The sequence below is a fragment of the Equus caballus genome, chromosome 27, assembly GCF_041296265.1.
Source record: "Equus caballus isolate H_3958 breed thoroughbred chromosome 27, TB-T2T, whole genome shotgun sequence".
NCBI lineage: Eukaryota > Metazoa > Chordata > Mammalia > Perissodactyla > Equidae > Equus > Equus caballus.
Window position 1 is genome coordinate 31,049,772 of NC_091710.1, and position 22,708 is coordinate 31,072,479.

General features: G+C 35.6%; 1 protein-coding gene across 40 annotated transcripts in view; it reads right to left on the reverse strand.

Moving 5' to 3' along the window:
• The window catches only part of WRN (WRN RecQ like helicase), a 124,655-nt gene that overhangs the window by 45,008 nt on the left and 56,939 nt on the right, over positions 1-22,708 (reverse strand). For all 40 annotated transcript variants that reach the window (XM_070253425.1, XM_070253431.1, XM_070253416.1 and 37 more), the window contains 4 exons: positions 19,401-19,507; positions 10,514-10,701; positions 6,846-7,020; positions 3,639-3,820 (listed from right to left, as the gene is read on the reverse strand). In XM_070253425.1, the coding sequence (XP_070109526.1) occupies positions 3,639-3,820; positions 6,846-7,020; positions 10,514-10,701; positions 19,401-19,507 (652 nt within the window). The remainder of the gene's footprint in view (positions 1-3,638; positions 3,821-6,845; positions 7,021-10,513; positions 10,702-19,400; positions 19,508-22,708) is intronic.

Consider the following 22,708-nt stretch of genomic DNA (forward strand, 5'->3'; position numbering starts at 1 on the left):
TTCCAAGAATTCTTTCCAAGAATAAATAGAAGTCTGAGTTGAAGAGGCTTCAGATCTCTCAAAAGAAAACAACAATTCACCTACAAGATCTACATTATAATACTGACCCTCATCAAAATGGACCTCACTCACTGATATTCTGACTATCCAACCTTCTGACTGATAAAAGTACCTCTGTACAGTTCTCAACGATGACACCAACAGGTAATCCAGTTAAGTGAGTTCTGGGAAGTCTGAACAGGCAAATGACCTCTTATTCAAAAACACTCTTATCATTTGATACCACCAACCACCCTGCCCTTCCATGCAATTTCCCTAAAAGTCTCTTCCACTGCTGACTCTAGTTTCTAGGTTAACCACCTAATCTCATTTTTCCAAGCTCATGGGCTAAATATTGCTCCTTTTTTGCTTTATTTCGTTTGTTTGTTTGTTTAGCTCACCTCCTTCTCCTCAGATAGAAGAAACAAAGAAAACAAATGCCTATACTCTAAGAACTAGACCTGCTCTTATGTTTGATTTGATGATCCACATTTAACTAATCTTATCAGTGTCAGTAACAAATTTGAGAAAAGAAAATTACAAGTCTCTAACAGCAAATCAAACGAATATCTATTCTTCTTCTGGGACTATTACAACAGTTAAAGTACAATATTCTACACAACAAAAATAAGTTGAAGAAGAAGAAAAACTCTAAAAACAATACCAAAAACAGAAATCAGTTGGAGTCATTGGAAGATTTATTAAATTGAGGTTAATTTGCAAATAATTTCCTTACAAAAAAAGATTACAGGGGCCGGCCCTGTGGACAAATGGTTAAGTTCATGCACTCTGCTTCGGTGGCTCAAGGTTTCCCTGGTTAGGATCCTCGGCACGGATATGGCACTGCTCATCAGGCCGTGCTGAGGCAGCATCCCACACAGCACAACCAGAGGTACGCACAACTAGAATATACAACTAGGTACTAGCGGACTTTGGGGAGAAGAAGAAGAAGAGAAAAAAAAAGAAGAGGAAGATTGGTAACAGATGTTAGCTCAGGTGCCAATCTTTAAAAAAAAAAAAGATTACAATAACTATCAGGTTTGACTCTCTAAAATAATAGCAAATGCAGACACTGAGTCTTTGCCAACGGTACAGCCTCCACAATATGAAATATAAAATTATATATTTACAATGATGACTGGACAAGTGTCTTCTCTCGGCCACAGGATTCTAGCATAGGATAGAATTTAAAAATTGTATGAATTACAGTGACATTTTCAGTTGAGAACCAGCAACTCCATTTATTCTAAAACTTTGTTTTTTCTAATAGAAGAGCTTTATCTCAAGGATGGCACATATTCATCCTCAATCCTTGCTGAATTCTCTTTTATCCTGATTAACCCTATAGTTTTATTTCCCTTAGGATAGATGCAAAGAACAACCTGTCTATACTGAAAATTCAAGTATGGGTTTTCTGGTACCACTATTTGATTACCAATAACTGTTACTTCCTGTTAAATCTTAATGAGAACCATTTAAAATATCTTTTGAGACCCACATAATCAGGAACTATTATCTACTGATGAACCTACAAAGCCACGATATAAAATTCAGGCTAAGTCTTCAGCACTTTTAGCATAATGCCCAAAATAATCAGAACTAGTAGGAATCAACTTATGTTTGATACAATCCCAAACTTAACAGTAGCATGCAGAGCTGTGTTCTATCCCAATTACTTTAAATTAATTCATAAGAAGCTTTACATAAACACTAGCGTCACTAGGAAAACAATAATTTGTTTAAGAGGATGGTTTCATTGGCTCTATGTTAGGAAACAAAAGCTACTGGGGCTGGCCTGGTGGTGCAGCAGTTAAGTTCGCACATTCCGCTTCAGCAGCCTGGGCTTTGCCAGTTCTGATCCTGGGCACGGACATGGCACTGCTTGGCAAGCCATGCTGTGGTAGGCATCCCACATAGAAAGTAGAGGAAGATGGGCACAGATGTTAGCTTACAGCCAGTCTTCCTCAGCAAAAAGAGGAGGATTGGCAGCAGTTAGCTCAGGGCTAATCTTCCTCAAAAAAAAAAAAAAAAAGCTACTGACTACTCCTAAAAGGAAGAGCTGAAAATTGAAAGCAGGGGGCCAGCCCCATGGCCGAGTGGTTAAAGTTCCACATGCTCCGCTTAGGCAGCCCAGGTTCACAGGTTCGGATCCTGGGTGCAGACCTACTCCACTCATGAGCCATACTATGGAGGCATCCTAACATACAAAATAGAGGGAGACTGACACAGATGTTAGTTCAGGGCTAAAAAACAAAACAAGAGGAGGATTGGCAATGAATGTTAGCTCAGGGTGAATCTTTCTCACAAAAAAAAAAAAAAAAATTGAAAGCAAACATTTTTACCTAATTAATCCCTATTCTTCTTTCAGACTCAACTTACCCTATCACTTCCTGAAGGAAGCCTTCCTTACCTGACCTTTTTACCTTGGTAAACACAAAGCCCATTATATGCTCACTACTCAATGCATCTTTCCTTCATAATACTGAACACAGTTGTAATTTTACACACATTTGCATGATCCTTTTTAAAAAAACATTTGACTACTGAAATTTTCAAACACAAAAAGAGAACTGTAAAATGAACCCTATGTCTCCATAGTTGTGTGATTCTATGATTAAGATCTGCCATCTCCATTATACTGTAAGCTCTATGACAAGAGCTCCCAGATCTGCTTTTATTTATTATCGTAGACCTAGCACAGAGCATAATACTTAGAACAGAATGGGCACTCAAAAAAAAGCAGCTCACGAATAAAAATAAAAAGTGTATTGGATAGGCACTCTCATCATTTTAATAAAATGGGCTAATACGTCCCTTCAGAGTTCAATTTATTCAGCTATATGGAGATGCATTTTGGCAGGCCCATGAGTCACCACACATAAGATTTTTCCTGAGATTTCCCCCCTATGGATGAGGCAATCAGTTGCTAAACTCTGCCTCTAAAATTTTTGCAAGATGAAGTTTTCCTTTCCAGTATATATCTCACAGAACTTAAGTGCCAACAAAATACTTGTTTAGTATTTAAGAAGAATGGTTTTCCTGTATTTAAACACTAAAAACTGAATTTTTTCATGGCAATCAGTGCAGTGCAACATGATTATTCATACAGTCAAGGGGAGGTGACATGCTCCCAGAGAACTAAAAACTAAACAGCTGGAGAAGAGAGCCAAACAGGGATTGGTAGAAATCATTTGGAATAAGCACAATTGGAGCATGAGAAGAAAGAACCAATAACAAAATAAATGGTACCTGAAGTAACTATGGCTAAAGACATAGTAAACCATGACAGGACCTGAGGAAAAAAATCAGCTCATGGATGCACAATATCAGGAAAGTATGCCAGCGGGTCTACGTTACATTCCCAGTATAGTCCTGATTTAGTGAATTCCTCACATTAAATGAGGGCTGGCTGAAATCGGGTCATCTCCTCTGGGTGGTAACACTTACCACAAACGTTCTTCTCAGATGTCCTATGTTTCATTTGGGTTTTAAATGCACTTAGACACACTTCTTGAAATTTCAGATGCTGCCTCAAATACTTTCAAAGTTTATATGGAAAGAAAGAAATCCACAAGGGTGAAAGAAATAAATGTTTTTACCTATTTAAGTTGATGTCTGTTGGAGTCCAGAGTAGGTGACAAGAACTTTGAAGTCCATCCCGGCCAGCTCTACCAATCTCCTGGTAATATGATTCCATTTCCTTAGGAGCACCGTAATGAATGACTTTGCGAATATCAGCTTTATTAATGCCCATTCCAAAAGCTATGGTAGCTACGACACACTGAGAATAGATAACAGCACAGATTGACAAACATTTTGCAGAACTAAAACCTTACATGTTCAACTTTTGGCAAGAATAAGTAGTTGATTAACTAAAGTCCTTGGCATGAAACTGAATTTGACATAATTTCAGTCAATCACTTATAGATTAAAAGATTATCTGCCCAATTTACAGATTAAGGATTGGTGTCCATAAACTAGGATTTCTATTCCCTCTCTACAAAAAGTAGTAAACAAAGCAGTTTCTCTTAACACCTATGAGTACAAGACACAAAAGAGGTTCTTAAAACGTTTATCATATTAAATGAGACTTTTGTGTTATTATGAAGTTTCAAGAGTCCTTACCTGATTGCACAGTATCTTAATATTTTCTAGCATTATTCTAAGTGGAAGGAAGCTCCTCATTAAAGATGGAAAAATGAAACATGAATACATCTTTGCATCTTTAAAAGGATAAACTTGGCAGAATATCTAATACATTTGAGTATACTGGGATGAGATTTACATGATTGGGGGAAATTTTAAAGAAGGATTAGTGATAAAAACACAAAAAACTGAACAAAATTTTTAAAAAGTTTATGAACAATAAGAATACAATAAGATGTGCCAAAAAAGTAACAATAATATACTACATGGCTTGGAGATAAAAAAAGCATTTACAGAGGAATAATCATGTAAATACATAATAGCTGAATATAAATATAATCAAAATTATATTTTGGGAAGAAAGGGGGTTAGAAATATTTCACATGGATGAGGTGAGGAGAAGGGCGGGAAGGAATGTGAAAGAGAGCTAAACTTTCATCTTTCATAGTGGGGAGTTGAGGGGTAATGCCTAATTCTAACAAAGAAATAAACTAAAAACTACGTAATAGCAGTATGAGCAAATTATTGCCAGAGAGAGTTGTAAACACCAAAAGAATAAACTAAAAGAGTTGGGAGTGGGAAATAGAAGTGGGGAAGGAATGAGTGACTGATGCTTTTCATTGTAAGCACTACAGAACTATTTGGTTGTTTATGTGCATGTATAACTGATAAAAATTAAAGTGCCATTAAAAATAAAATGTGTTAAGATGGACCAAGAGAAGCAAAAGAAAAACAAGAAAGAAATAAAGAAAATGCTGAACAAATAAAAGGAAGCATGAGAAAGGTAACAGAAAAATAAATACAGGAATGGAAATAATATTAAGAAAAAGCATTGAGTGAATAAAGCTGGCAATTTTGCTATATATGACTGAATAAGCAAAATAACAATTTTAATTTTCTTTTTCTAATGTCATTTCTTATGTAATTTTTTTCCCGGCTTTATTGAAATATAATTGACACATAACATTGTGTAAGTTTAAGATGTATAATGTGACAATATAAATGTATTGTAAAATGATTACCATAACGAGGTTAGTTAATACATCCATCACCTCACATAGTTATCATTTGTGTGTGTGTTGTGTGTGTGTGTGGTGAGAATTTTCAAGATCTAATTTTCATCCTATGATACTGTTTTTAGATGAGACCAACCTATTCTACAGATACGATTTTCAAAATATCCTTATAAACTCTCAGGTGTAAAGAAAGATATTTTATCAAATAATTTATTTGCAATCTCATTCCAGAAAGGAAAGAAATTCAAGCCGTCTTGAAAAGGCAAATAAAACACAAAAGGGAATAAAACTAAAAGTCAGGATTAAAAGCAAGAATGAATGGTCACAGACTAAAAATGTGAATCTACATCTGAATGTGGTTAGATTCGGTTAACTCGACCCTGAGTTAACATCTGTGCCAATCTTCCTCTATTTTCTATGTGGGACACCGTCACAGTGTGGCTTGATGAGTAGTGTGTAGGTCCACGCCTGGGATCCAAACCCATGAATGTCAGGCCACCGAAGCAGAGCACGCAAATTTAACCACTATGCTACCAGGCCAGCCCAGGAAGTAGTTGATTTAAACCTACTAAAGTGGCTTGAATTTAAATCTTCCCAAATATTCTGTATGACACCCACTAAACCAGGATTCCAATCATTACAAATTGAAATTATGACATGATTTCAATTATTACAGGAATCTCAGCTGTAGCACTTTACAATAACCTCATCGATACCCTTCCTTTCTTCAGTTTTTCTCCTTCTAATAAATCCTTCATAGTACTGCTAGTCTAATGTTTCTATAATACTCTTATCTTTCTCAAAAGCACAGAATAATCTGTCATGATGGTTTCTAAACTCCATTCTGCGGAGCTCTGTGGATTATAAGACACCCACAGGGACTGTCTTGGAGACAGGGAGGCTCTTGGACCCCTTTCTCCCTCACATCAACTTCAACAAGAATTATTCTACTTTAATTTGTTTTATCCATGAGATAAAATTTCATTTACATAAAAAACTCTAACGCTCAAGTAGTCTGGAAAAACTACAGGCACATCGCACCAAGCCCAGCCTGCCTCTTTGCAAGTTTTAAGCCCCTCTATAACTGACAAACCAACCTGTTCAACTTTTTTCCTATGAGTCTCTAACAGTTCCTCCCTGACTTTTTACCTATACTTTGTGCCATTCCTACTCCACTCCCTTTCTCTCCAACCATTCCAAACTACTCACAATTTCCTGAACCCCGTATGCACTTTCATATCACAGTGCCTTTGAACAAAGTCCTTCTTCCTGGAATTCTATAACCAATTCCACGTCCCTCATCGCCTACTGGCCTCGCATACTTGACAAACTTCTATTCACCTGTTCGGACTCTACTCAAATTGCTTCTTCCTGGATGGACCATCCCTGGATCACACAACTTACCTTAACAGCTGGCGTTCCATCCTCTGTGCTCCTGAGTGCTATGTACAGGCTGCTGTTTATACTAGTCTACAATAGTTTGCTCACATTTCTATCTCCCACATTATACACTGATTCTCTTTATCAGAGAGACTGCTTCATGCCCAACGCAAAGAAGGTATTCAATAAAGATCTGGTAAATGAATAGAGAAATATCTGTTTCCACTATAGGGAACAGAGAGTAACAATGCTCGATCTTCACACCTGAATTTCATCTCTCATGAACCGATGATGAACCTCTTTCCTTGAGTTACTACCCATGCCTGCATGGTATGTTCCACAGGCTAACTGCAGTTTCCTGAGTTCAGCTGTAACTTGTTCTGTCATTTTTCTGGAAAGACAATAGATGATAGTTGGACCTTCAAATTCCCAGGCAGAACTAGAGAAAAAGAAAAACAAAAGAACACACATATATATCCACATAGGCTTCAGACCAGTTTGGGTTTTATCTATTTAATTTTCCCTTTCTTTTTAAATTTTTAATTTAAGTTCAATTTAACTTTTTAAATTTTAAGTTAATTTTCCTTTTAGTAAAAGAGTAAAAGGAGAAAGCATATAGAAAACAATGATATATTTAACAACATAAAAATCTAAAACATTATGGAAAGTCAAAAGTGAAAATAAATTATGTTAAACCCCAAATACCTTTGACCCAGTTTTTATCCAAATTAAAGTTAAATCCAGGGATAAGTTTACTTAAGCAGAAGCCTTGATAAAAACTTATAAACTACTGGAAATGCAATTTCCATACTTTAGGAAATGTAAAGCACTAGATTAACAATTAGTCTTCATTTACATAAGAACAGTAAGTGAATATTTACACAGAAGAACGGATAAAATTTATATTTCATTATTCTTAGTCTCTCTTATGATCATATAATTGAGTTTCTATACCTATTTACTATAAAAGCAAAAACTTTCTTGTAAAATTAAAGGATAATTTTAGAGTTCAAAGACGTATTTACTAGTAATCTTGAGACTGTTATAGAAAACAACATCTGTTAGAAAGTCTGTTTTAGAAAACAGTGCTTATTTATTAACATGTAAATGATAATTTCCATAGAACGTTCATTTAATTCCTCACTATATTCATTTACAAATACATTCATTGATGTTGAGTTAATCAATACAAAAAGAATGTATTATTTTAGATTTAGGAAAAGTTATTTTACTTAATTTTTAATGCATATACCCTTTGATACAATTTCAATTTTAGGACTCTATCTTACAAATATACTTACACATCTGCCAAAAGATACATACACACAAATATTCATAGCAAAACTATAATAGTTTAAAATAATCAATTTCATCATTATGTACATTCATATTATAAAATACTACGCAAACATTAAAAAATTAAGTGTATGCAAAATCTTTAAAAAGGACTATGGCAAAAGTTATTGAAAACTTAAAGGAGGAAAAAATCAGGCAGTAATTTCACTCTCAGAGTCTTACTGAATAATCTACTGAAAGTAATTTTTGATAATGACCAAATGGACTTCCATATCAAAAATTCAGTAAATTACTTCATAGAGTGAGAAGAAATAAAAATTACCTTTTTAATGTACAAAATTTCATTTAAAAATCACTTTTCAAGGAAGAAAAAACCATTCACCAAAACGCAGATATTGTAATATCCTATACATTAAGGCCCTAATTTGGGAAAACATAATATATAGAAAGATAGCAAAGATACTTTAAATGAAAGGCGGAAATTGCAAAAAAAATAGATCTACCACAAAACTATTTCCATATAAAGTCAACAACAACAAAAACTGGGAGCGCATATCTGCACCATACAGAGTCAGAGAAAAGACTAGAGCTAAATTCCAAAATATTAATAGCGATTATAACTGAGGAATGGGATGGGAAGATTGAAGTACTTTTTAATTTATATACATCTGTATTGTTCAAATTGATACTAAGATTATGTATCACTTTTTACATTGAAAAGAACAGAAACACAAAAATTTGAACTTATAGAGCAAAAAAAATCAAACGAGTAAAAATTCCTTTTACAAAAGGATTCACTACTTTGCCAAGTGGTTTAGTAAAGACTGTTATTTCTTCACAACAATTTCCTAAAGGGGAAAAACCCTATCTTTTTCCAACCACTAAATTAGATAGGTAAGAGGCTTATCTATCTAATTTAAATGTATCATGAATATAGAAAACAAGTAAGGTCAGAATTTAAGAAACAATGAATACAAAAAATGTGAATACTGACTTTAAAAAATGACAGAATTAAATGAAGGTAAGAAAATGGAAACAAAAGGCAATATTCTTAAAGTCTTAATTACCCTCCATTTCATTGCTCATTAAGAGGAAAACTCTTTGTCTAAGATCTACAGAAAGCATTCTCACTTTCAATGGTTCCCTGCTCCCAAAACTCTTCTTGGAGGACTGAAAATGAATGCAAAATCTTTCTTGATTTGCTTCCGGAAAAGTCATGGTCACATTAAATATCAAAATCTTGGACGGTCTTGGATGCCAGGCTAAGGAGTTTGGCCTTTAGCCCACAGGAAAGAGAGAGCCACTGGAAAGGAACGCCAAGAGTTGGGGACGTGCTTTCAGATGACGGATCTGAACTATGTAGAGAATGCAATAAGGAGCAATGAGGAGGAGGGATTATAACAGTCTGGGCTAAAAAGCAATAAAGACCTCAATTAGCAGAACTAACATGAAAGACAGTGAGAAGAAAACATTTACAGAAAATCATAAGAGGACAATACTATCAGAAAGATACGATGCCACAATGTCACAAAAAACACAGTTTCAAAAAGAAGAGGGTACTGGGGACAGTGCCATAGAGACTGAGAATAACATGGACTGAAAAGGGTCAAAGATGAGGAGAGTGGATAATGGTCTGACTGTGGAGACTCTAGCCTACACAGGCTTCTTCGAGAGAACGTTTCCCTTTAGGACGGAAGGGAAGGGAAGCACAGTGAAGACTCACTGTGGGGAGATCACTAGAGCAGCCAGAGCTCTCAGAACATATTCACTACGTTCTTGTTTTATTCTGAATATAGGACAATCAAGGCAATAGCAAGTCCTACATTTAAATTCATCCTAAAGGTCCCCGAGAGTTACCGTAGGGTTTCCTTAACTTAGGATGATCTCTTCTTTTTATCCCTTTCTGAAAAGGAAAACACTAATGATGTTCTTTAATCTCTATTTGCCAAGATTTGTTTTGTCTTTGTATTAGCGGGACAAATATTATTATAAAATTACATTTCTATGTATTCTGACTTAAAAACGCATTTCATAACATGAAAATTATAAGCCTTTCACTGAGCACACAGAGCAGGGAATAAGGCAAAGGGAAGCTTCTTAGCATACATAAAACGCCTTCAAACAAAATAAATAGGAAAGAGTACTAGTGACAGTTTCTTCAGTAAAATGAAAATATGTAGCTTACTGAGCAGTTATAAGGATTAAACTAGATCACTTATATAAAGTGCCTAAGATAGTCCTTAGCACACAATGTGGGCTCAAAAATTGTTTATTATTAAGATAACTTAAAATTCCCAAATATTCAAGAGTAAGTCATATAATTAGTGAACCAGATAGAATTCAGATAAAAGACTCATTTGTTTTTGGTGTTTACTCGTCAATTATTAAGAGTATATGTCGTGTTTAAGCAACAGCATGGAGTATAGAAATATTGGAAGACTTAGTTTCTGCCTTCAAAGTAGACTTTTTCCTCAGTCACTGCCTTGAATATATAACATCACGCTTGACTTAAACCAAAGCTAAGTAGAATCCAAAATATATTAAATATGCACTAGAAGGAAATAGTAAAAAAACAAAATAAATTTTTAAAAAAGAAGGAAATAGTTAACATAATTTACCAACTATGAAATCCTCACCATGTCTTTTGGACAAGAAATTGCTTCAGATCCTGAAGGATGTTTCCTGTTTTTTGTCCAACTTCTAAATACAAGTTCGGTCGATCAAAACCAGTACAGGTGATCCGAGGGTTCTTCAGTTCTAAGCAACGCACAATGTCGTCCCGGATTGAAGAACTGGCCGTAGCAGTGAGGGCGACCACTGGAACCTGAATGAAGTAAAAGGGATTTTTAGAAGAGAAGAGAACTCATTAATTCCCAACATTTCTACTGCCTTCTTACCAAGAGACTGGAAGACAATTACAGGAGGAACAGTGTTAAAAATGCAACTCTAAAATTATTCTTTGCTAAAGAAGAAAAAAAAAATCCTACTTATTTGTTTCTCAGCCTTCTGAATACATTTACTTTATTTAAATCAAAACTCATTTAAATAAAACATTAAATCTGTAAGATTCCTAAATGCAATCTACCTTGTCTTGTTAAATGAAGCCTACTTATTAGCTATTATCTATTATTATCTTATTATCTATCTCTCCATTTATTGTTTTTGACATTCATTTCATCTGTAAGAATGCTGATATAAATGGAAAGGTATGTATGCCCTATTTTTGATTCATCTATAATTCACAAGTTATAAACCCTTTTAATCACTGAAAATCTAACTATACAAAGCAGGGAGTCTTTTTTTGTGTCCTATATTAAATATTGTGGTTTATGGCTCCTCAGATCTAGAAGTGAAGCTCTCAATGACTGGGATAACATTTCTCCAGTTTTACTAAGTCAGTCACGGCACAGTATATATAATAAAAATGCATAAAATGAAACATCAATTATTAACTAATTTCTTGAGCAACCAAGTCATGTTCTATTCTCAGTCTAGCAAACACTTCTCAAACTGGATTAGCAGTCAAAGCAGGAGGCACAGCAGGTACCAGAAAAAACATGAATATGTAATCTTTCAGAAATTCTAAAGTAGGACAACAACATATCCCCCATGAAACTACATTTAAGATCTTTGTCCCTATCATCACAGGGAGATATAATCAACCATGCCATCATTTCATAATCAGGAAAAATGGACTAAGTCTTAAAGTTGTTCCTAAATCATCAGCTGTTCTATACCTAAGAATACAACCTTCCTAAAACACTCTTTTTGGCCAATTACAAATACAGTAAACAATATCCTCATAAAATAGTTCTTCAGATACACTCCATCTACCTCACAAGTCAGTTTAAGGAATTATCTTGTATGTAAGTGAAAATCTGTGGGTAATTTGTAAAAAAGCAATTATAGAATTTGAAAAACAAGATACAATTTATTAAAAACTATAAACTACTTTTACAATCAATATAACTTCACTGAATTAAAAATTACCTAAAAGCTCGTATTAAAAAAATCAATTAAGTTTGGGAGTACTTTTTTTAAATGGAAAAAAATTATATCAAAACCAATGTAACCAGGTAATTGGTATTTTTGCATTCTCTATCTTTAAATTTTGTGAAATTATTTAAAAATGTAACTCCTAAATTAAATTCATTGATTTTTGGCTTACAATCAGACTGTCCTCTGAATTTACAGGGTGCCTGTCTAATAACATAGATGAGTAGGCCAGTTTATAAAGAAGTTAATCAAGCCTTAATATATATATGTTATTATTAATACATATATCTGCCATATAGCTCTACATCAAATGAAAAGAAAATATCTATGTATCAGATACAACGCTGAGAAAAAGGGAAGTTTAAACATCAGAAGTTCTTAGGACGCGCCTTACAACAACAAAGCACTTCCACCTAAATTAATGAATCAATTTATAAATGTACTAATAAAATACTTGTTTAACTACATATGCAAATAAAGACAAGTTTTCAGGATGGAGACTATAAGAAAAGATGGTTTGGTTTGTTTTTCAGCAATATAATGTATGAGTGGAAGGGCAATGCATTTATGGAAATAAGCATGAAACGTGACACCTCTTGAAGAAGTTACTAGAAAAATCAGGCAAAATAGCAGCACGGTAAGGGAAACACTCTGGCATAGAATCAGTTACCTCATTCAAATCCTGCCTTTGCCACTAGTTAGGTGTGAGAGTTGAGCTGTGTATTTAACTCTCTCAGCTTTGGTTCCCTCCTCTATAAAACGGCTACAGTAACAATAACACCACCAATCTCATAACATCGGTGGGAAGATCAAATGAGATCAAACATGTACTGTAATGTGCGGAACACAATGCGCAGTTCACAGCGAACACTCACAAAATTTCAGCTACTCCTGAGACATTGCAACAACTGAAAAGAGTTCTATACGAGAACTCCAGAGACATGGGCACTACTCGCAGGTTTGCTTTGCGGCTGAGTTTGGCAAGGGCTAACTTGTCTTGGCCTTAGTTTCCTGACCAAAATATGAGATGGAGAGGGCCACATGTTAGACTCACTGCTAACCAAAAATTCCCACTTTGCCACCAGAAACCCCCTATTCCAGTGACCTACTAACAGTGAAAAATCACTACAAATTCACTCTTTTTGCCTCGGACATTCTCGCAAGTCCCAGTTAAGAATGTTGCCTCCACAACTAGAAGACAGAATAAACTAAAGAAATATATTAAACTTAAAGAAACAACAGTTACTTTCACTTCAGAAATGAGTAGAGTCTTTTCTCTTAGAAGCTTGTGGTGCTTTACGATATTTCAAATTTATAAACGAAGATGAAGCTTAAAAGTAATACACAGGCTGGTCTGAGAAAGATGACCATGCATCCCGGCTTGCTGGGCACTCCCAGTTTACGCGATCAGAATTATTAACAGCTTACAGCCTTCAATTTTCACAAGCAAACCAGTTTGGATGATAAATTATACTGTCACCTAGTTATATCAAGTTCTTCACTCATGAAACTCTTATTCTTTAAGTCAGCAAATCTTGGTTTCTTTAGGAATATGTACCAAATTTTGTTAAAACAAGCAACAAAATATAAATTAATCTTGTGACCATAAATTTAGCCACATATTTCAACAGTGTAGCACCTACAGATTCAAAGAATTATAACTATTCCATTTGCTTCTAAATGCAGGTCGTGTGGCTAATTCTAACTCTGTACTCCTAAAATCATGCTTCATTCAGTAACTCACCATCTCAAATAGTTTTTAGTGACTACTATGTGCTGATTTTTGTGAAAGGGCTGGGGAGGAAGCAACGGAAAGAACCAACACATCTCATGGATCTCACACTTCCTCTTATTTGAATTTTACAGTATTTTCAGACTGACGTAGGGCTTTCTGCCTGGCTGCTCTTTCTTGAGACTCACTTTGTCTGATTCTCTCCAAACAGGAATCTTTGTGCCAAATGGTTTAGTGATTTCTTTGCTATTTTTGAACTGACTGAAATAATATGGAGTGAAGCATTGCAGGTTTACACCAGTTGTCCCAGTGTAATTACAGTTGGAAGGAGAAAAAAAGCACTGAGAACAGTGAGGAAAATGAGAGTCCCACAACCACAGGTGGCCTTTCTCACCACTTAGCTAAGAAAGAAAATAAAGGAAAACACTTGGTGAAAAGGTATTCTCAGCCATTGCTGGAGGAACACTGTGTTCTCTACTATATTGAATCATCCCAAGAAACGAAAATGATCCAATGGTCCACAGCCAGACATAATAAAAGACTAATTCAACACTGAAAAGTGTTTAAGAACTCCATAAAATATTTAAAACTCCTCTAAGACAATCCTTCTAGAATCAAAGGCCTAGGAAAGGATTACAGAAAGCAATTTTCCTAGGTGCCAAAAGCTTACGTTAAACCATTCTAAATGAATGGAAAGCAGTCCTCAAGGAACACTGAGCCTAGTGACTTCTACCACAGAAATATCTTCTTTATTACATGTAACACTATTAGACTTTCTATATTATTTGTACCATTTCATATACCGTTTATTGCTTGGTACTATTGCTTCTACTTTTATAGGTATGAATCTAAACTCCTCTACTGGACTACGAGCTACTTTAGGGCAGAAATTGTTTTATTCTTCTTTCAATCATTTTCTTTAGAAACTAGCACAGTTTCTACTGCCCAACTCTGCTACTCACCACCTGTGTGGGGAAGTGCCTTCTCTGATTCTCAGGTTTCTCATCAGAATTCATTTATTCATTCACCCAATTATTTATGGAGCACCCACTATGTGCCAGGTACTGTCCTAGATTTTATAAATCAAATCACCGAAAACCCTTCCCCACAAAGAATATTCTAGTAGGGACCCACAGACAATAGACAAAATATAGTACAGTAAGTTAAACAGTCATAAGTGTAATTAAAACAATAGTAAAGGGGGACCAGCCTGGTGGCGTAGTGGTTAAGTTCACACACTCCACTTTGGTGGCCCAGGGTTTGTGGTTCGGATCCCAGGCACGGACCTGCACACCACTCATTAAGCCATGCTGTGGTGGCATCCCACATACAAAATAGAGGAATACTGGTACAGATGTTAGCTCACTGACAATCTCCCTTGGGCAAAAAAAGGAAGATTGGCAACAGATGTTAGCTCAGGGCCAAACTTTCTCACCAAAAAAAAAAGCAAAGTAACATGAAAAACGTTGAACCTTGGGGGGTTAATCTGAAATTTTAAATATAGTGGTCCAGGAGGTCTAAACGAAAAAGTAATATTTCAGCAAAGACCTGAGAGAAGGGATGACACTGCGTGAATGACTTGGGTGAAAAGTATTCAGGGAGGGAAGAGCGGGAACAAAGCCCTACCACAGGAGCATGCTTGGCATGTTTGAAGTATATCAAGGAGAACAGTGTGGCTGGAAGCCAGTGAATAAGAAGGCAAGTAGTAGAGGATGAGGTCAAAGAGAAAAATGGAAGACCACAACACATAAGACATTGCAGTGACTTCTGTCTTTATTTAGAGTGAAGCAGTCTGCTACTAGAGGGTTCTGAGCAGAAGACGTGGTCTATCTGACATATTTTAAAAGTATCACTCTGGATGCCGTATTGAAGTAGACTGAGGAGGAAAAGAGCAAAAGCAGGAAGACCAACCAGGAGGCTGTTGTAACAGCCCAGGTGGAAGGAGACGGTGGCCTGTCCCTGGGCTGTGACAGAGATCGAGAGAGAAGTGAGCAGAGTCTGTATACATTCTGCAGACCTCATGAGATTTCCTTACAGTTTAAATGTAGGGTGGGGTGTGAGAAAAAGAGAGGAGTTAAAGAAAATTCCAAAATTTTTGGCCTGAGCACCAGAAGGATGGAGTTGCTATTAAATGAGATGGGGGAGACAGAGGGAAAAGCAGGTCTGGGATCGAGAGAATATGAGGAAGTCAGTTAGGAACAGGTTCGGTTTGAGAGGCTTGTCTGGCATCTAAGTAGAGAGATGTTGAGGAGGCAGTTACCTTTATGTAAATGTGCATGTGTACCTATGTATATGCAGTCTATAAAATGGTGAAAATAAAAAATAGTGATAACACCAAATGCTAGCAAGGAGGCAGAGAAAATGGATCACCCATAAACTGCTGGTATCTATTCAGGGTGGGGATATAAATTTAGGATCTGCAGCATACAGATGATATTTAAAACCATATGTTGAATGAAATGACCAAGATGGTAACTGCAGAGAGGCAAGAGAATAGGTCCAAAGACTAACATTTCAGGCATGCCAATGTTAAAAGGGCAGCGAGGTGAGAAGAAACAAGCAGAGGAAACGAAGAATGAAGAGACAGGAAAGAAGGAAGAGAACCAGGGAAGTGTGCTATCCTCGCGACAAGTGAAGAGTTGTTTCAAGAAGAAGGTAATGCAGATATTAATCTTGCCGGATTGTTGTGAGGGTAAACCAAGATAAAAGCATTAACCCGGGGCCGGTCCCAGAGTTGGAGCTCAATTCACAATAGTTTGATTCTCCTTCGATATATACTTGCTAACTGGCACATTCAAGTTTTTTGTTGGTTTGTTTTATTTTATTTTAATGTCTGCTCCAACCAAATCTTTAAGAGAAAAGCTAACAAAAAGAAATTATTGTTAAGATAGCTCTCGATTTGCTAGCTATATGCACAAATTAATAAGCAATGAAACTGAACTAGATAATCTACCAAAAGAACAACAAACAATTTCTTACACTTTTTAAAAATTTTTTATTTATTTATTTTTATTTTTTTGCTGAGGAAGATTCACCCTAAGCTAATATCTGTTGCCAATCTTTCTCTCTTTGCTTGAGGAAGATTGGCCTCAAGCTAATATCTGTGCCAATCTTCCTCTATTTTGTATGTGGGATGCTGCCACTACAGCATGGCTGCTGATGAGTGGTGTAGGTCAGTGCCCAGAAACCAAACCCGGACCACCAAAGCGGGATGCGCCAAACTTAACCACTAGGTCACAGGACCAGCCCCTCTAACACTTCTTACTTTACTCATATTACCATTAAATCTTGGGCCGAGAAGACACTATAGCCTCACTACTACCAGAAAACCAACATCGTTTATTCATACAAAATTAATACAGTAGAGTAGAGAACTTAGAAATAGATTCACATAAATATATCCAAATGATTTTCAATAAAGTGGCAAAGCAATTCAACAGAGAAAGAACATCTTTTTCAACAAACGGTTTGAAGCAACTGGACATCTACAGGCAAAAAAATGAACTTCAATCTAAACCTCACACCTTATACAAAATCTGACTCAAAACGGATCATGGCCTTAAATGTAAAACATAAAAGAATAAAAATTTTAGGAAAAAAAATCATAGGAGAAAATCGTCAAGATCTTTGGTTAAGTGAAGAGCACAATAAGAGAAAAAGGTGATAAGTTGGACTTTATCAAAATTAAAAATGTTTGCTATGTGAAAGACACTGTGAAGAGAATGAAAAACCAGCTACAAATTGGAAGAAAATATTTGCAAAGCACATATCTGACCAAGGATTCCTAGCTACAATATATTTTTTAAAACTCTTAAAACTGATTAGTAAAAAAACCAAACATTCCAATTAGATCAGGCATTTCACAAAAGAGGCAATTAGTACATGAAAAGATGTTCAACATCATTGGCCATTAGAGAATGAAAATTAAAAACACAACATGATATCACTCCACTTATCCAAATGGCTAAAATAAAAAATAGTGGGGCGGGCCCCATGGCATAGTGGTCAAGTTCGCACACTTCACTTCAGCAGCCCAGGGTTCGCAGGTTCAGATCCTGGGCGTGGACCTACACACCGCTCATCAAGCCATGCTGTGGTGGCCTCCCACATATAAAACAGAGGAAGATTGGCACAGATATTAGCTCAGTGACAATCTTCCTCAAACAAAAAGAAGAGGATTGGCAATGGATATTAGCTCAGCAACAGTCTCCCTCACTCACACAAAAAAATTAATGATAACACCAAATGCTGGCAAGGATGAAGAGAAACTGGATCGTTCATACATTGCTGGTGGGAATGTAAAATGATATAGCCCTCTGGAAAACAGTTTGTCAGTTCCTTAAAAAGTAAAAACGCACTTATTAGGAGCCAGCAATTTTACTCCTGGTCACTTATCCCAGAGAAATGAAAACTTATCCTCACAGTTTTAATCATTCACCAATTAAAGGACCTTTGGGTTGTATACAAACGTCACAGCAGCTCTGTTGATAATAGCCAAAAACTGGAAACAAAAGTCCTTCACCAGGTGATGGATAAACAAACTGTGATACTACTGTACATGGGAATACTATGCAGCAATAAAAAGGAACAAACTTTTGATACACAGGACAACTTACATGGATCTCAAAGGAACTATATGGAGTGAAAAAAGCTAATTCCAAAAGGTGGCAAACTGTATGATTCCATTTATATAACAGTCTTGAAATAACAAAATTATAGAGATGGAGACCAGAATAGTGGTCACCAGGGATTACTTAGGGGTTGGAGGAATGGAGGGTGTGGCTGTCAAAGGATGGCTCCAGGGAACCTTGGAGTAATGGAACAGTTCTATCTCTTGATTGCAATGGTAGTTATACAAATCTACGTATGGGATAAAACTGTATAGAACAACAGACACACACAAACACACACACGACTACTTATAAAACTAGAATAAGAATAAACTGAAGTAACAATAAACCGGAGACTGTACCAATGTCATATTCGTAGTTTTGATATTGTACTACAGTTATGCAAGATGTTATCACTAGGGAAATTGGGTGGATGGTACATAGACCCTCCCTATACATTTATTTACAACTGCCTGTGAATCCATAATTTTTCAAAATAAAAAAACGAAATAGTTGTCAGTGTTGTAAGTTTTCAAGCTATTCATGTAAAATATGCCATTCATGTACAACACTCATGTAAAAATTTACTGTTCTTTATAATCAGGGAAGAAAGTAGAATTCTAATACTAACAGCTTTATTAAAACCCTTTCGAATAGTTCCATTTTTAGGTCTTCAACATGACACAAGAAGTCATAGCCACACTTTCTTTCACAGCATCCTAGAGTAAAACGACATATGGATAAGAGTGGTGTGAGAAGGCATGACGTCTAACCACGCTTCCTAAGCAGCAGTCAACAAACTATGCTCTACAGGTCACGCCTGGCCCACAGCATGTTTTGTTACGGCCCTTGCGCAAAGAACAGTTCTAACATTTTTAAAGGATTGTTAAAAAAACAAAGAAAAATATGTGACAGAGACCACACTGGCCCATAAAGCCTAAAATATTTATCCAGTTCTTTCAGAAAAGGTTTGCCAACTCCCGCTCTATAGTATTCCTCAATAAACTACATGCCAACCTTGGAAGGAAGACAAGTTAGAACTTTTTAAAAGTCTTTCCCCTGCTTACATCGTTCATTTGCTCTTTCACAGAGAAGTCTTCGGCAATGGCTCCAGGGAACTCCCCAATCCTGGACTCTCCCTTAGTAAGAGTGTCATTTCAAGACATCACACTTGGCAAAACTTACCAACGGGAATGCTGTTTTTAGGGAGCCCAAATTCCTGAATGAATTTCTAAAATCATGTCCCCACTCAGAAATACAGTGAGCCTCATCCACAGCAATAAGTGTGATACCTATAAGAAAGAAAAATATAAAGGGGGAAAATAAATTAAGTTCAAAATGAAAGAATAAACTCATCTAAATCAGTATCAATTTCTTCACTTAGGATATATAAATATTACAGGAAGGAGAATGAATAACCAAATCAAAGTACTTGGTTCATATAAAAATATAAGTGTAAATAACATCAGATATCACTCAAAGTCATTATTGAGAATGGAGGTGGGGAGATATATGGATAAAAGGCATAAGGATAAAAGAAGGAAATACTTATATCTTATTCAAACATATTTATCGGATTTCAGCTTTCATCATTATTTATTATTCAGAAAAATGAATTACTTACTATTATTTTGTCCTCAAAACTATCATCCATGAACCATCTGCAACAATAACATCCTAAGAAAAAGAGCTCTTCTATTTCTCTTTGATAATACTTTCAATTTTAGCTCATGGATTAGCGATCCAAAGAGATAGAGGAGTCAGCACATTTCTAGTGAGATTAAGTGCATCACTCTCCACGATTGATCACAGATCATATTAGAGAGAGTTCCTCTGAAATGCCAGTATTGGAAGACAGGAAGACAGCCACATTTTCTAATGTAAAATGCTAAGGGAAGAACTAAATCTCATTATGTACGAAATAGATAAGAAGGAATATCACTTGTTCTTTCTTCTCCAGCAACCTCTCCACTCTACGGCCACACCACACACCCATGTTGAAATGGAATCAATAGTGTACAGTAATGCATTTCAGAAAAGAGCTTTATTGTATAACCATCCATTACGACAACTTCAGATATTTCAAAGTAATGACAGTGGGTCTTTTGCCCTCAATTAGCAAATTAATACTCAAGACAAAAACAGTTTTTTCCTTCAACAGGGATGATCATTACTTGATACTTATCTGAGTATTAAGAATGTGCTGCTACTAGCAGGGCAGTTAAAAACATGTGTGTGCTCGGGAGTCAGGATTGCCTGGTTGTAAGAATCTGGATCCGTCCCTTAGAATGTGTATTACCTTAAGCAAGTTACTTAAGCTTTCCAAGTCTCAGTTTCCCACAAGTAAAAGGTGGACAGTTACTCTGAAGATTAAATTAGATCATACACGTAAAATGGTAAGACAGGGCCCAGCATAAAAGAAAGCTCGAGAAAAAACATGACTATTATTATTATGGTTATTAAATGCCTGCTATGATCCAAACACTTTTCTAGAAATAAAAAGATTAATAAAATGCAATCCACGACCCTGAAGCTTACGATTCTAAAAGAAGAACAGACATTTAATCAACAACTGTAATTCACTGAGATTACCAAAGAAAGGATAAAACAAAAACCTACTAAATATGAGCAAAGTGGGTTGATTAGGATCAAATTTCCCTGGTTACTACTCAGTGGCTGGGAAAAAGTCAATTTACCACTATATTCATTTTGGCTTTAGAAACTAATGACCTAGATTTTAAATTAAATAGGTTAAAATAAAGATGATGGCTCCTCCTTTATTTTAAAAGCTTCCTTTAATAAACAGGTTTGACTAACTACCCTTGAAGGGAGCTGAACTTTGTCCCTCACAGTCAGTCTAGGCAAGCATTTGCCAACTTTCACTCTAAATGTGCAAGTCCAAGTGTCTACCTAGTCCCTACACATATTTCATTTTGGCATAGCTGTCACTCAAGCCTTATTTCCAAAGTTACAAGTTAAAAGACAATTATGAGAATGTTTGGTTTGAAGGAGCCTCCATATAAAATTATGTTTGCTGCCTCTGTTACACACTCATACTACTTAAATAATGTAACATTTACCATAAAAATCATAAATCTGATTAGCTACATGTCAGACTACTGTACAAATAAAATTCTGAGTATATTCACTTTTGCAAGCATCTTACAATTTCCTGCAAACAAAAGACAAAGAAAAATATTTCAAAAAGAATTTATCTCTTTTTGTTCAACATTGAAAGTCAAGCAAAAAGAACATTTTCATCCATCATATGCAGAGTATTCTGCTTTAATGATTGCAGTATTCATAATTTAATCCATTACAAAACAAAAAAAGAGAATTAGAACTACCTGTCAAAAGGATCCAAGTAAATAAGCCCATTATTAACTCCATTACAGGAACAAAAGAAATACCAAAATGGGACAAAAGATATACAGACCACTATGGACACAGACCCTAGCTTTTGCAATAAAACTATGAAATTTATGTATCTAGGGTAGCTAGGCTTAACCTAAAGTGAAATATTCTAAAGAGCTTCATACAACCCAATAGGAGATACACCATATTTGTTTTCCATTAAAGGCAAAATATAAAATGCCAATAAGGGAGTTTAACATCTGATGGATGCACTCTTTGATAATATATTTAAACAAATGTTAATTGCTGCCCTCATTCTTCTGTTGGTATTTAGCATATTAAAAAGATACAAATTTCTTTTCATTATATTGCTAGAAAAATTGCTAAATGCTTTCCTAGAGTTAAATCACAGTAACCATCAAACAAGATGTTGCAATATTGAAAACTTTACCTATCTGGAATTATTTTAATATAGAATTATACAGCAAGATCATCTAATATTAGAAAACAAAGATTGGTTGGTTCAACTGAATGTTTGAAATATGTGCATTCACAATAGAAGCCATGACTGCAACTCTTAGACAGCTAACCCTAACCATTAAGAAGGGAAAAACGAACAGACAAAAAATTTTTAAGTACAAAAAGAAGGGCCCCAGCTTTTGATTAATTCTATATTTACATTTCCTAGGAAATAAGCTCTGACTTATTATTTTTTTAAAAATTAATCATGCTTACTGGTGGCAAATATTCAAAGGTACTGTGGTTTCTAACCCTGACTACACATCAGAATGTGATGAAAAACTACAGACGCCAGGGCCCCGCTCCAGGCATGTTAAGTCAGGATTTTCAAAGTTGGATGAGTCCAGTTTTTCTAAAGTTTGAAAGGTGATTCTCGTGAACAAGGGTGGAGAACCACTACCATGATTTAATTAAGATTCAGAATACGAAAAAGGAAATTATAATTTCATAGAATCTAAGGTTCAACATTCATTCAACAATACATTTAAATGCCTACTACGTGCCAGGCACTGCACTAGGGAAAAATAAATAGAAAGGAATGGCATTTTTTTCCTCAAAAAACATATAGTCTAGCAGAAGAAAACAGATATATAAACAGGTAATTATAATACAGGAGCCTA